This window comes from Panthera onca, chromosome A2, assembly GCF_046562875.1.
Source record: "Panthera onca isolate mPanOnc1 chromosome A2, mPanOnc1 haplotype 2, whole genome shotgun sequence".
Taxonomy (NCBI): domain Eukaryota; kingdom Metazoa; phylum Chordata; class Mammalia; order Carnivora; family Felidae; genus Panthera; species Panthera onca.
Genome location: NC_138340.1, coordinates 16821868 through 16834792, shown reverse-complemented (window position 1 = coordinate 16834792; position 12925 = coordinate 16821868). Strand labels below are relative to the sequence as shown.

Below are 12925 nucleotides of genomic sequence, written 5' to 3'. Positions count from 1 at the left end.
ATGCTGGCAGATGTGAGCGATACTCTAAGCCAAAAGAATGCGGGAGCAAAGGCTTGGAAGTTGGAGAACACAGATCACAAAGACACAGTCGGCAGGAGGAGCCTACAGACGACTAGGAGAGAAAGGCAGAGAAGGGCCGGTCTGGTGGAATGTGTATATCAAGGGTGCCGCTGGTGGCCCTAAAAAAGTCAACCAGGAGTAGCGGTCAGCACCAACAGGGCATGCTTAAGCTTCTCTTACGTCTCATAGACACAGTGGCAGATTTCTGTGAGCAGCTTAGAATAATCAGAGAAGCAGTTAAATCAGCAGTCTTTCCTCTAATCCCACCGAAAACCAGCCACCACCTGCTGCTCCTGCACTCCCACCAGCCAGTGGCTTTCCCCAGATGTCCTGCTGACTTAAAAGTACAGCCTATGGACAGGCGGAGAAAAGACAAGCTTTCCCAAACATGGGTAGGAGCACCTTTTAAACCACCAAGAGTTCTACTTCCTGTTCCCCTGACAAGTTTCTAACTTCTGATGTTCTCTGTGGTGAAGAGAAGTTACTTCAAGAACAAGCCAGGGGCGCCTGGGTGGCTCAGTCAGTTAAGTCTCTGACTTCGGCTCAGGTCACAATCTCACAGTTCGTGGGTTCGAGTCCCACATCCAGCTCTGTGCTGACAGCTGGAGCCTGCTTCAGATTCTATGTCTCCCTCTCTGCCCCTCCCCTGCTCATGCTCTCTCTCTCTCTCTCTCTCTCAAATAAATAAACATTAAAAACACACACACACACGCCAACATTGGTCTCTCTAGCTCTGGCCAGAGAGCTCATGTCTCCTGAATGGGAGAAGGGAAAAGTCCAAGTGAAATCCTGTGCTCTCTTCACCAGTGAATAATTCAATCACAGTCCCTGCCCTCTCCCTACGTTTCTTATGTGTACCCCAAACACCCTGCCCTGATTCTAAACTCATAAACCAATAAACGAATAATTACTGTCTAGCTTCATTCATTCATTCATTCATTCATTCAACAAGTATTCACTGAGCCACACAAGGAACTATGTTGGGCCTGCAGATCTACCTCTCTAACCTTGTGTTCTTCCACTTGTCACCCAGGTCACTCTCTTCCTATCACACCAGCTGCCTGGTGTGTCCCCAAATACCAAGTATGCTCCTGTCTCAGGATTCTGTGCTTGCTATTCCCTCTGCCTAGAATACTTTCCCTTAGATATGCTCATGGGTCATTCCCTCATTTCATTCAGACCTCTACTCAGCAAGGCTGGTTCTGGTCCCTCTGACAAAAACAACACCCTCAGTCCCTTTATCGGGCTTTATTTTTCTCCATAGCACTTATCACCACGGGACATTTTATACCTATTTATCTGTTTATTGTCTGCCACTCCACCTCCCACCAGAACGTGAGCTCACACTCACGGAGGCGCTGCCTACCCTGCCTAGGGCTGCTTGCTCAGCAGATGGAACAGTGCTTGGCACGCGGAAGGCGCTGACATATCTGCTGAGCACACTGCTGAATGAGAATGGAATGGGAGGTCACTCACAACAGGAGAACGAATGATCAGACCAGAGCCTGGGGAGAAACAATCCGGCAGCTGCACAAGGACCATTCCCTAAAGGGTCTGTAAGAATTCTCTCAACACACTACTCCAGAAATCCTGGTTTAGGGAAAAGATGAAGAGGACCTGAATTAGGACAGCGGCTTACTAGACACATTACATAGACACATCAGTGAATAATTCAGTCACAGTCCCTGCTCTCACGGAGTTATGATATTGTAAGTAATGTCATTATTATTGTGATAAGTGCCATAAAATATACAGAAGAGAGAGAGGATGAGCCAAAGCCAATTCCAGAGCTTCCCTTCTACCTGACTACGTGGATAGTGTGCCATTCATACACAAAATGAACAAAAGAAGAGATAGTTTGGGAGGGAAAGAGCCTTCATTTGAGACATAATTAGCATGAGGATCAACAGGACAGGTGAAAAGCAGGTCTAGTATTTAGAAGCAAAATAAGCAAAACAGAGATATTGATGTGAAAGCCACTGTAATTTACAGATTATGCCAACAAACCTTTAGTGGGAAGACAGGTTAGCACAGTATGTTTTGCTGGTCCTCAGAACAGCTCTGTCAAGGTTACAGGACATTTAGATTTCACAAATCAGCACAGGAAAAATAAGCTTACGACACGTGTGCATCACTTTACTACGTATCTCTCAGAAATCGATTCCTTTTAAGTGACCATTTGAAGTGCAGCTCCAGGGCTGAGCTAATAAAATCTGGCTCTTAACAGCTGAGGCAGCAAAAGAACAGGAGAGATCACCCCTCAGTATCTGTGTTTCTCCTCGGTGGGTCTGGACACAGAGCCAGATTCTATCTTCAGTGTCTCCACAATCACAGCACTACAAGCAGTCTCACGTGCCCACCTGGTAACAAGTCTTCTTGAGCTTATTAGCTTTTTAAAAAATTGTGGTAACATACACATAACGTAAAGTTTACCATTTTAACCATTCTTAAGTGTCCAGTTGAGTGGCGTGAAAGACATTCACATTGGTGTGCAACCAGCCCCACTATCTGTCTCCAGAACTTTTCCATCTTCCCAAACTGAAACTCTGTCCCCTCCTCCCAATCCTAAGCAGCCCCCACTCTACCTCCTTTGTGTACTCTGGTTATGTCATTCAAGTGGAATCTTATGGTGTTTGTCCTTTTATGAACGGCTAGTTTCACTCAGCATAAATAAAGTCTTTAAGGTTCATCCATATTGTAGCAGGTGTCAGAGTTTCTTCCATTTTTAAGGCTACATAATATTCCATTGTATGTATGGAATATTATTCCATCGTGTATATTTCAACAAAATGGAGTAAATTTTATCCATTCAACAGTCGGTGCCCCTTGGGTGGTTTCCATCTTTCAGCTACTGTGAATAATTCTGCCGTAAATATATAAAAATATCTGTTCTTGAGCTTGTTTTTTGGAAAGCACTTTTGTGTTCTGATCAGATATGCAGCACACTCTGCCCAGATGTATTGGGCCATATGTGAACTGTCTACTTTGCCTGCCGGCGGGCAGCCCCAACTCTGGCCCTTACCTTCACGGCCCTGAACACAGCCGGTCAGGTCCACTGGAACACAGGAGCCATCACGGTCTCCTCTGGCCTGCCATTCTGCAAGCAGCTAAGCATCCTCAGCTTCAACTGAGACAGAAAGGGAGCATGGTGTCTTTAGTTAATGCTTCAGAAACAGTCTGGTTCAAGCTCCAGCAGAGCTAACAAGACTTTAGAGATGCAAAATTTAACAGTAACTTCTCCTATGTCAGTTATTCAGTCACCAACCAGGATAGTCCCATGATCCCCTGCAGTGAGCTGGAAAAAGAAAGTGCTTCACTTCGGGCTCATTTGTACTCTTTAACAAGAGATGCTTCCCACTGCTAGATACTGTGTTGAAACCACAGAAGTATACGCTGGGGCAATAAAGCAAGTGGAGCCTACTTCAAAAGCCTTTAACTTTACAAAGGCCATATCACTCTACAACGGGGGTCAGCCAGCCACAGCCAATGGGTTAGGCCTACACCTGTTTTTGGCAGATAAAGTTTTAACAGGACAAAGCCATACCCATTTGTTTATGTATTCTGTACAGCTGCTTTGGTGCTACAACATCAGAGTTGAGCAGTTGCAACTGAACCTGTATGACCTACAAATCCTAAAATATTTACTATCTGGCTCTTTACAGAAAATGCTTGCCAACTCCTGGTTCACACATCTTGGTTCATTCTCTTCTCCCCCGCTGGAAACGGGTGATGTGGTCAGTGGTTTGTGCGGAAGGGGCCTCCCCAAACTGACTGTGGGGAAACTGGCTGGCTCTACACCAAGGAGGCAACAGGAGTGCCAACAGGCAACAAATCAAGAGTAGGAAGGGACACGCCATGCTTGCAATTTAGAAGGGGCGAGGAACACACCTTTAGAAAGATGTGATCTCATTTTCCATCAACCAGCCTCTAAGCTGAACCAGGTGTGGCCAAGGGGCAAACGATGGAGTCTCATGTACAAAATAATAAAGGAACCACCTGCATTAAGAAGCATCCCCAAAATAAGCTTCTTAAATTCACACAGCCGGCTGGCCAAGCTCCAGAAGCCTCAGGGTGAACCCCAGGAACACTGCTTGGGTGGTAACTGATTTTCCAGGATGCCTCCGACTCCCTTTCCCTCCCTACATCAGGCAGCAGCAAGTTCTCTCATCCTCTGCCTGGTGTCCAAAGGTAACAGTATTACCCACCACATAACTTGAGGAAGAAAGAGCAAAACTGACTTTTCGATGAATATGAATTCATATCCCAAGTGCACACGTGCTCTCAAGGAGCACACTCTTCCTCTGAGGTCTAACTGTTCACTAAAAAGAGGAGAGGCTGGAAATGAACACAGACGCCTGGAAAAAGTCAGTAGAAAACACCAGGAATGAACGATATTCAGAGGCTCAAGTTTTCCAATACAGTGTCATTTCAAATTCAAAAGAGTTCACAATCCATACGTCCAAAAGACTAGCAGCATACCCATCACTGTCCTCCCTGCTCAAAAATGACACTGCAGATGGTGTTCCCTGCTCTGCTGCATAACACCAGCAGGGCAGGTGAGTAATCTGATAGAGGACGCAAAGGCATTCCTTCCACCAACAAACAGCTATGTTGGATCCCAGAGAATATAGCTTTGTGCCTTGGGCAGTCCCTTAATATCTCTAAGCCTCAGGGTTTTTTAATCTGTAAAATGAATGGCTTTGATAGAGGATCTCTATGGCTCCTTTTCATAGGATTCCTCCAGCTCTGTAATTATACCTGTGTAACACCACACACAACATAAAAGTGGCATGTATCAACAAGTTCTTACTTCACTTCCTGATATCCTTCTCCACATACTCCTTCATCACAAAATCAGTGTGAGAGAAACTTAGGCAAGATTCCACTCAAATGTGTGGCTTTTGAAGCCAGTCTCAATGAAAATTGCGTACTTGGGTTTAGTGGGTCAAAAGGAAATATTCTAATACTGTGCCTTTTACCCATGGAAAAGACATTTCTTTCCAGAGGATAAATTCTCAGATCTGGGCTCAAAACTTTAGCAAGGGCCTTGGGAAAATGCTAGAAGACTGATGCCAGAAAACTGTTGGAGAACCATTCATTAGTGGTTGCAAATCAGGGTGTGAGAGAGTGTGTGTGTGTGTGTGTGTGTGTGTGTGTGTGTGTGTGTGTAGGAAGCTGTTCTCCTAAGCTGATGGATCAGTGAGTAATATTCAGGTTTGGTGACCCCATTCTGTCTTCACAAATAAAGAAAAAGGAGTATGTGAGGTGAGAGGAGAACAGACAAATGTTAAAGTGGTGGGTCTAGATCTTATGAATAACAAACCGTGGTGAGCACTCACTGAATCTGCTCAACTCGCTGGACGCATGTGAGCCTGACAGATGTGGCCTGAGCACTGGGCAGCTGGTGGCCCAGAGGAAAGGACATGAAACCAGCTGTTGGAAAGAGGGGCTAAGAGCCTTGACCGGACGCAAACCCCTCTACCCAGACCAAGCCTTCTGCTATATGTTGCCGAGAAGTCCTGCACTGCTATCCTCCGTACCTTCAAGATAAAATGATTTGCCAAGTAGATGGACCATGGGTTTTTCCTGATAGGAGAACAATACTCAGCTGGATTCATGACCCATGATCCAAAGATGGGCTTCAGGGGAATTGCGCCTATGACTGAATACAAAATTTTGTATGCACATTTTTCTGGGAAGAGGGTTCATCATGTTCAGTTTTTAAGAAAAAGGTTCAAGTCAACATAGATACAGAATATGGTTTTAAAAATCCAGCATTATTACTCTTTCTGTTATGCCTCTTCTTAATTATCCAACAGGTGCCCAAGGAATTTAAATTTCAAATATTTCCAAAAACAAAACTAAGAAAGGTTTAGGAGTTGGCAGTGAACTTACAGACTGCATCATACCTGCTAACGCTAACTTGCACACTCTCACTAAAACTCGGGAGGACAGAAAAGATGACATGTTGTTAAGGATGAGTGAGGGTTGACCTGAGGTAGATTAATCCACTTTGAATCAGCAGCTGGAATCAGTTCTGCCACTGTCAGTGACAGAAGAGGCAACAGGAGAGCACGAAAGAACACTTGGCCAGGAGAACAGAGACCAGGAGTCCAGTCTCTAGTTCTAGCTCCGCCTAACTCAGTCTGTGACCTTGGACCAGTCCCTTCTTCTGGGCTTGGGTCCTCATCTGTAAAATGCAGGCTACTGAAGCAAAGCAGTGGTTTGCAAACTCTTTTAAGGCAATGAACGTTATGTTTAGATAAAATCATCCAGAATTCATCAGAAGCTAAAACAAATTCAAAATGGCAGGTTGAACATACCCATTTATTTCCCCTCCCTTCTAGAAGCGCCATCAAATTATTATTCATAAATATCTACTGCTTACTGAACATTTACTACATGATTGTTTTAAGTGCATTAACTAATGGAATCCCTAACACACTTACTAGGTAGGTGATGACACCCATTTTAAAGATGAAGGAACTGAGTCACCAGTGTTTAAGGAACTTGCCCAAGCTGTCACAGCTAATAACTGGCAGAGCCAGGGTTCAAACCCAGGCAGTCTGGCTTGAGTCTGTACTATATACTACCTCTCAGACTGAAAATCAAGAAACAGCAAAGCTCCCAAGGAAAAAGAAGCTGAAAGAAAGAGGATATTAAAAGCATCACCAAATTTTGGAAGATGAGTAGTAGCTGATTTAGATGGAGAATACTGACTGCTACAGACGGCAAGTCCCTGCAGAGCCCCCTCCAAAACTCAACTGTTGGAGACTCAGGCTTCCTCTGAAGGTGTGGGGATAAGGGAGGCTGCAATCAGACAGTACTGCTCCCCTCCACTAGGCAAGCAACTGTTCCGTTGCTGGATAAACGCTGGAGGTTTATCATCTGGACAGGACGAACTAGACTCCAAACTTGGGCAGCCAGGGAACCACTGAAGACAAGGAAGTGGCACCATTCAGGGGACTAAGTGAAAGTCTGCACACAGAAGCAAGAGCCCCCAGTCCCCTCCCATCACAAGGCTCCTCAAATGGTAACAGCCAAGGTTATTCCACTCAGGCAGAAGCCTGAATGAAGATCCATGGACTCTGAACACATCGCATTGAAAAGGTCAGGTCCATCACCCTACAGTTTTGGCTCTCAGAATGCAGCTCCAGGCCAGCAGTAGCATCACTGGAGAATTTGTCAGAAATGTAAATTCTTGGGCCCATGCCAGACGAATTGAATAAAAAATTCTGGGGTGAGGTCCAACAACCAGTGTGTGAACAGGCCACCGAGTGATTATAATACCTGCTAAAGATTGAGAAGCACTGCCCTATAAGGAGGACCACTAGTCAGTAAACCCATCCCACACCAAAATGCTTCCAACCAGCTTTTCAGTACCCATTTATTTGGAAGACAGTCAGGAAACATCAGAAGTTTCAGGAAAGACTCTATCTTGAGGGACAGAGAGAGAGAGAGAGAGAGAGAGAGAAACCAAAACAGATTTCACAGGGCAGCTTTAGTGAAGGGGAGAGAAATGAGAGAGAGCCTGGTTTGTATGACCTCTCCCTGGCCTCTGACCTCACATTGCCACTGAGCTACTCCTAAGGCTGTACAGAAGAGTTAGAAAACCAATGAAGCAAACGCTCTCTAGGTCCTGTTCAGTTCTACTCTGTGCCTTTATACTTTATCCTTATGTGCCGGATGCTCGAAACTAACACAGCAATTTAGACTGACACTCTGGGTTGGAACTACCTCTGGTAATTATCTTGTCTCTTTGAATGAATAAATAGCATTTTAATGGAAAAAAATCACGCGAGCATTGTTATGCCAAAGGCTTGTTATATTCTGTGTTTGCATTACATGCAGAGGCAAACTGCACTGCTTTATTTTATGTAGAAATATCTGTAATCATCCCCCTGTATCATACGCTTTTGCTTCTCTCTCAGGCTTTCCATGGCTCACCCTTACAGCCTAAATCTTAATCCAAAAACCCTCCCCTATTACTGCTTTTTACCAGTCTCTACTCACCCTAAGTGTCACCCCCACAACCAGATCATTCTTGTGCTTACAAACCTCTAGTAGCCGCGACATCTACATGTAACCGCCTCATTTATATTTACTTCCTCTGACTCCTTTAGTCCAGCTCATTTTTCTCAAACCCCTTGGTTCCCCACTAAAGATCCTTTTCCCTCTCAGGCCACCTCATGCCTCTCCTGGAAAACTGACCTCCCTCAAGGGATGAAAACGCAGGCCAGGCCTCATGCAAAGAACACCACAAATGGTCTCATTTAATTCTCACACTAATAAGAAAGCATCCCTATTTTTACATTTGGAACACTGATGTTTAGAGACATTAAGTAACTTGCCCAAGGTTATGACTAGGATTCTAATCCAAATCCTTCTATCTCCACACTCTTAAATCTACTCTCATGTCTCCAGAGGTCTGACTCAAATATGGGAAGAAAAAAAGTTTCCTTAATTCTGCAGAAAATGAGAAGAGCAAAAGGAGCTCTGCGTGTGTGTGTGTGTGTGTGTATACACATATATATGTATATATATACACGTATATATACATATATATATGTATACGTATATATACGTGTATATATATATACATATATATATATATACGTATATATATATATACACGTATACACACATATATAAATATAGATACATATATATAAATATGTATATATACATATACATACACACACACACACACACACACGTTTTAGCGTGGTCTTCCACAGATGCTCAGAGCCTCAAGTCAAAGCCCAACAGGGAACACAGTTCACAGCAGTCTCTCCCCACCTGGAGGGCTCCTGAGGGCTCAGGAATCTGGCCAAGGAGCAGCACAGCATGCCTCCCCAGCAGGAATGGATGCAAAGCACAGGAGGAAGGCTGGCTCTTGCGCCCAGAATACCGGTAGGAAACAGGTGGTTAAGAGATCCCTCTCCCCACGCAGACCCAGTCCATCCTCAGAGACCCTTGTGGAGGTGGTAGTGGTGGTGTGCCGTCCAGTATGGGGTGGGGGGCAGAGTAGATGCCCACCTCAAAAGATGTCCAGATATGGTTTTAAAAGCTCTTAGGAAACAAGGTAGTAATCTAACGTCCAAGGGCAAGCAATGACTCCTAAGGCGTAGCCTGCGCCTCTACAACAGAACAGCTAACTTCGAGGGGCACAAAGAAATGTCTATGGTGACAAGAGAAGGTGCTTCACTGGTGCCCGTCAGAATGTGGAGGCGGCCACCGCCCCCTCCTCCAAAGAGGCTGCAAGTCCATTTTCTCCTGTCTGACAGAAAAGGGAGGCGGCACCCCAATGTCTCCCACGCCGAGGGCCTCAGTCGCGCACCTTTCAGCCTTGCCTTCCAAGGGCTAAGAGGCTGTTCCTGTCCGTCTCCCCATTCAGCCCCAATCCCCTCTCCCCCTCGGCACCTCTCTCTCCCCTACTCGGTCTCCAACCTTCTTGCCCCATCGCTCTGCCCGCTAGACCTCTCTTCCCCTACCCCCCGCCCTTCTTTCCTCCCCACTCGGTTCCTTATCCCTCAGCCTCGCGCTGCCCAGCCCTCGGTACCTTGAGCGTCACGTCGCACAGCTTGCCTTGCCGCCGGATCTCCTCCATGACGCCGTAGCCGCGACTAGGCAACTCGGACACGGAGAAGTGCACCAGGTCCTCCAGCTCCTCCGCGCCGTCCTCCACCATCTTCCCCGGCCGCCGCGACTGCGCAGGCCTGGGAGGCCGGCTAGAAACCAAACGGGGCGGGGCGGACTGCCGCCGCGAGCACACGGCTAGAAGTAGACGGACCTGCACGGCCGCCGTAGTCTCGGCTACTCTGCGCCGGAAGCTCCGCTGCCCCGCTTCCTGGTGCGAGCGCAGCCTTCTTTCCCTCGCTTTCCCGACCGTGCTGTCGCGCCTGCCGTTGCCGCAGTCTTTCTGGATTAACCGGTCCCATCTCCCGCCTTTCCGATTCGGCCCTGACCTTACTCGTGTCTCCACCCAGGGCCGCGGACTTCACTTCCGCCACTACCCGACACTTCCGGCATCTGCGGAAACGGTCCGTTGCCATGGCGGCTATGTACACAGTTCTGCAGCCGCGAATGCAGGGCTGCGGTCGCTGCTCCTGCAGCGGTCGCGCGGCGGGAGGGCCTCTGCCTCGGGAGCGGTGAGCAGCGACCACGCGCCGCACGGATGGGGAGAAGGGAGGCCCGAGACGGGGTATACGCCCAGGCGGTGGGCAGCGGCTGGGATCCGAACACCGCCCTACCCGGGAGTCCCCCAGCTTGGCTCGCTGATTTGTGAAACCCGAGCGGAGGAGAGGGCGCGGCATCGTGGGGGCTCTTTCAGGCTGGCTGCAGTTTAGGGTCTTCGGATCTAACGTTCCCTGGCCCCACGAGACCTCTGCGTCTCTGCCGAGGTTGAGAGGGCGTGAGGTGGGGGACCAGAGGTCTGTTGGACCCTTTCATACACGGCAGTTTTCGAACTGGAGGGGGCTTCGGGATCGCTAGGTAGAGCCCTTCGCTTTATGGATGAGGAAGCCGCTCCAAAGAGGGGCAAGAATGGTCCCAAGTTCCACTGCCTCCCACACTCCACACAGGGGTCCGGTATGTTGGGTGAGGAAAAGGGAGAAGACCAGGTCTGTCGGGAATCGAGTCTTTGGTTTAGCCTAGGGCCGGGTGCGTTTGGACCCTGTTGTTTCGGGGTTCAGGTGCTGCCGCCGCTTTAAAACGATGAGGGTTCCATATGAGAGCGTCTGGTCTGGGCAGGAGCGCTGAAAGGTAGGGATTCACCTGGTGCCCACCATTCCAGCAGACGCTTCCTCTTCTTTAATCCAGCTTTCAGAAACGCTTGGTAGCAAATTCTGTTCATTCCCACCACTAAAACGAATAAGGAAACCACGAACCTTCAGGGAGATCTGCTGGTGGCCACTCCGAGGTTCATTTATTTACACAAGAAATATCTAAGGGTGGTGCCCATGAGAGAGAAGCATTTCCCATAAGATCCTGAGGGAGGAAACCCCTGCTAAAAGAGAGGGCATGGTGAGGGGCTGAATATGGCTTGTTGTAAGTGGTGCCTGGAAGCTAAGCCCTTCTGGAAGGTCTGTGGGCTCAGGGGTTGGATGTGGTGTGGGAGGGAAGTGACATATGCCCCTTGGGACTTTCTCAGTAGTGACCGAAGATGGACCCACATGTGGAGATTCAGCCAGCCACCCTCTGACTTCCAGCCATGACCATCACTACCAACCACCATTTCTTGAGTACCTGTTCTGTGCTGGGCACTGTTCTGGACATTGAAGGGGGATTCAAAAGAGAGAAAGCACAGTTCTGTCCCACAAGCAACTTGTAATTTAATTTGGGAGCGGAAACCCACTCAAATGATGTGGCGTAAGAATGGTAACAAGCGTTATTTCAGTAAGTGCAAGATGGCATGGGGTCTCTGAATGTCTGGGTGTTGAGGGGCTGCTGAGTAGGAGCCTTATAGGAGGAGTTAAGTTAATAGAAAAAGCTTGCAGAGTGCCTGGCTGGCTCAGTGGGTAGAGCATGCAGCTCTTGATCTTGGGGTTGTGAGTTCGAGCCCCACATTGGGTACAGAGATTACTTAAAAATAAAAAAAAAAAAAATCTGAAAATAGAGAAAGTTTGTCTTAGGTGGGTATGACTCCTGGCATACTTGAAGCTATGGATGTGAGCACGGGGAGGGTCTGGGGAGGATAGGGGAGCTGCATGTGCATGTGCATGTTGGCAAATTACAGGCCCCACTCTGAGGGGAGGGCGATGCTCAGGCTGTCCGTGCTGTTCCTGTGCTTGGTGGGTGGAGGCTTCCAGGAGGGAGGCCTGGGCACCTGCCACCTAGGCTGGTTCCTTTCAGAGGGCACCCTGGCCAGGAGGCTGGATCCTCAGACCCAGAGCTATTGACCTTCAAGCTATTTGTGGCTCTTTATCGCTCGACCTCAATGTTGTAGACAAAAATTTTAGGACTGAAATTGGATAAGCCATCATCCTTGATCACCTGAATACTTTTCAGCTTCGTTTTCTAAAAATTGAAAGGTCTGAATGGTCCCATAGTGGCTGGGAAAAGACTTCCATGAACTAATTACTTGAGGAATGTAGCAAGCGGACACGCAGTTCTACAGTTGGCAGATGTGAAAGTGTCATGTTTGCTTATTTGATTTTACATCTGAAGGGCTTGTAACAGGGGTTAGAGTTTCGTTTGTCTACATCATTGAAACTGTAGACTGAAAGGGCAGGAACTGTCTCTATTTAATTTACTTCTATAGAGATATTTCATGCCACTGATGATAGTTAATATAATTGTAATAGGAAATCTACCGGTCATTGCAAGTTGTGTCTAGAAATATGTTTAATATCCTTAAAATCTATCAGGTAACATTCAGTGAGCCTGTCTTAGATAATACAGGGAAAATGTTAATATTCTTTATTTAATGTGCTTTAATTTTTTTTTTTTATTTATTGAGAGAATGAGAGACAGAGCATGAGCAGGGGACGGGGAGAGAGAGAGGGAGACAGAGAATCCAATGCAAGCTCCAGGCTCCAGCTGTCAGCTCAGAGCCCGATGCGGGCCTCAAACCCACGAACCATGAGATCATGACCTGAGCTGAAGTTGGCCGCTTAACTGACTGAGCCACCCAGATGCCCCTTAAAGTGCTTTTTTTTTTAAAAAGTGAAATAATTAACTGTATTTCAGAGAAGAAATCCCTGTCATGCATGATTTTTTTCTTTACAGTACAGGTCTTAACATTTCGTTTTTTAAAAATATTAAGCATCATAGCAGTTTATTAGAGTGCTTTGCAGTAGTTCAAGCAAGCTATTTTTCCTTAATTGCTGTGTTATTGCTCTTTTCCAATTTGAATATGAAATTG

General features: G+C 47.0%; 2 protein-coding genes across 19 annotated transcripts in view; one reads left to right on the top strand and one right to left on the bottom strand.

The window, feature by feature from the left end:
- The window catches only part of KLHL18 (kelch like family member 18), a 55473-nt gene extending 45640 nt beyond the window's left edge, over window positions 1-9833 (bottom strand). For 2 of the 3 annotated variants that reach the window (XM_060630886.3, XM_060630887.3), the window contains exon 1: window positions 9623-9833. In XM_060630886.3, the coding sequence (XP_060486869.1) occupies window positions 9623-9751 (129 nt within the window). In that variant the 5' untranslated portion in view covers window positions 9752-9833. Of the gene's footprint in view, window positions 1-3082; window positions 3188-9622 lie in introns of all 3 variants that reach the window. The other variant, XM_060630888.3, reaches the window with a different exon arrangement.
- A 161-nt stretch (window positions 9834-9994) lies between these two features.
- Window positions 9995-12925, top strand: part of KIF9 (kinesin family member 9) — a 55003-nt gene continuing 52072 nt past the window's right edge. For 5 of the 16 annotated variants that reach the window (XM_060630882.3, XM_060630879.3, XM_060630880.3 and 2 more), the window contains exon 1: window positions 10487-10650. In XM_060630882.3, the coding sequence (XP_060486865.1) occupies window positions 10572-10650 (79 nt within the window). In that variant the 5' untranslated portion in view covers window positions 10487-10571. The other 11 variants (XM_060630881.3, XM_060630873.3, XM_060630875.3 and 8 more) reach the window with 10 other exon arrangements.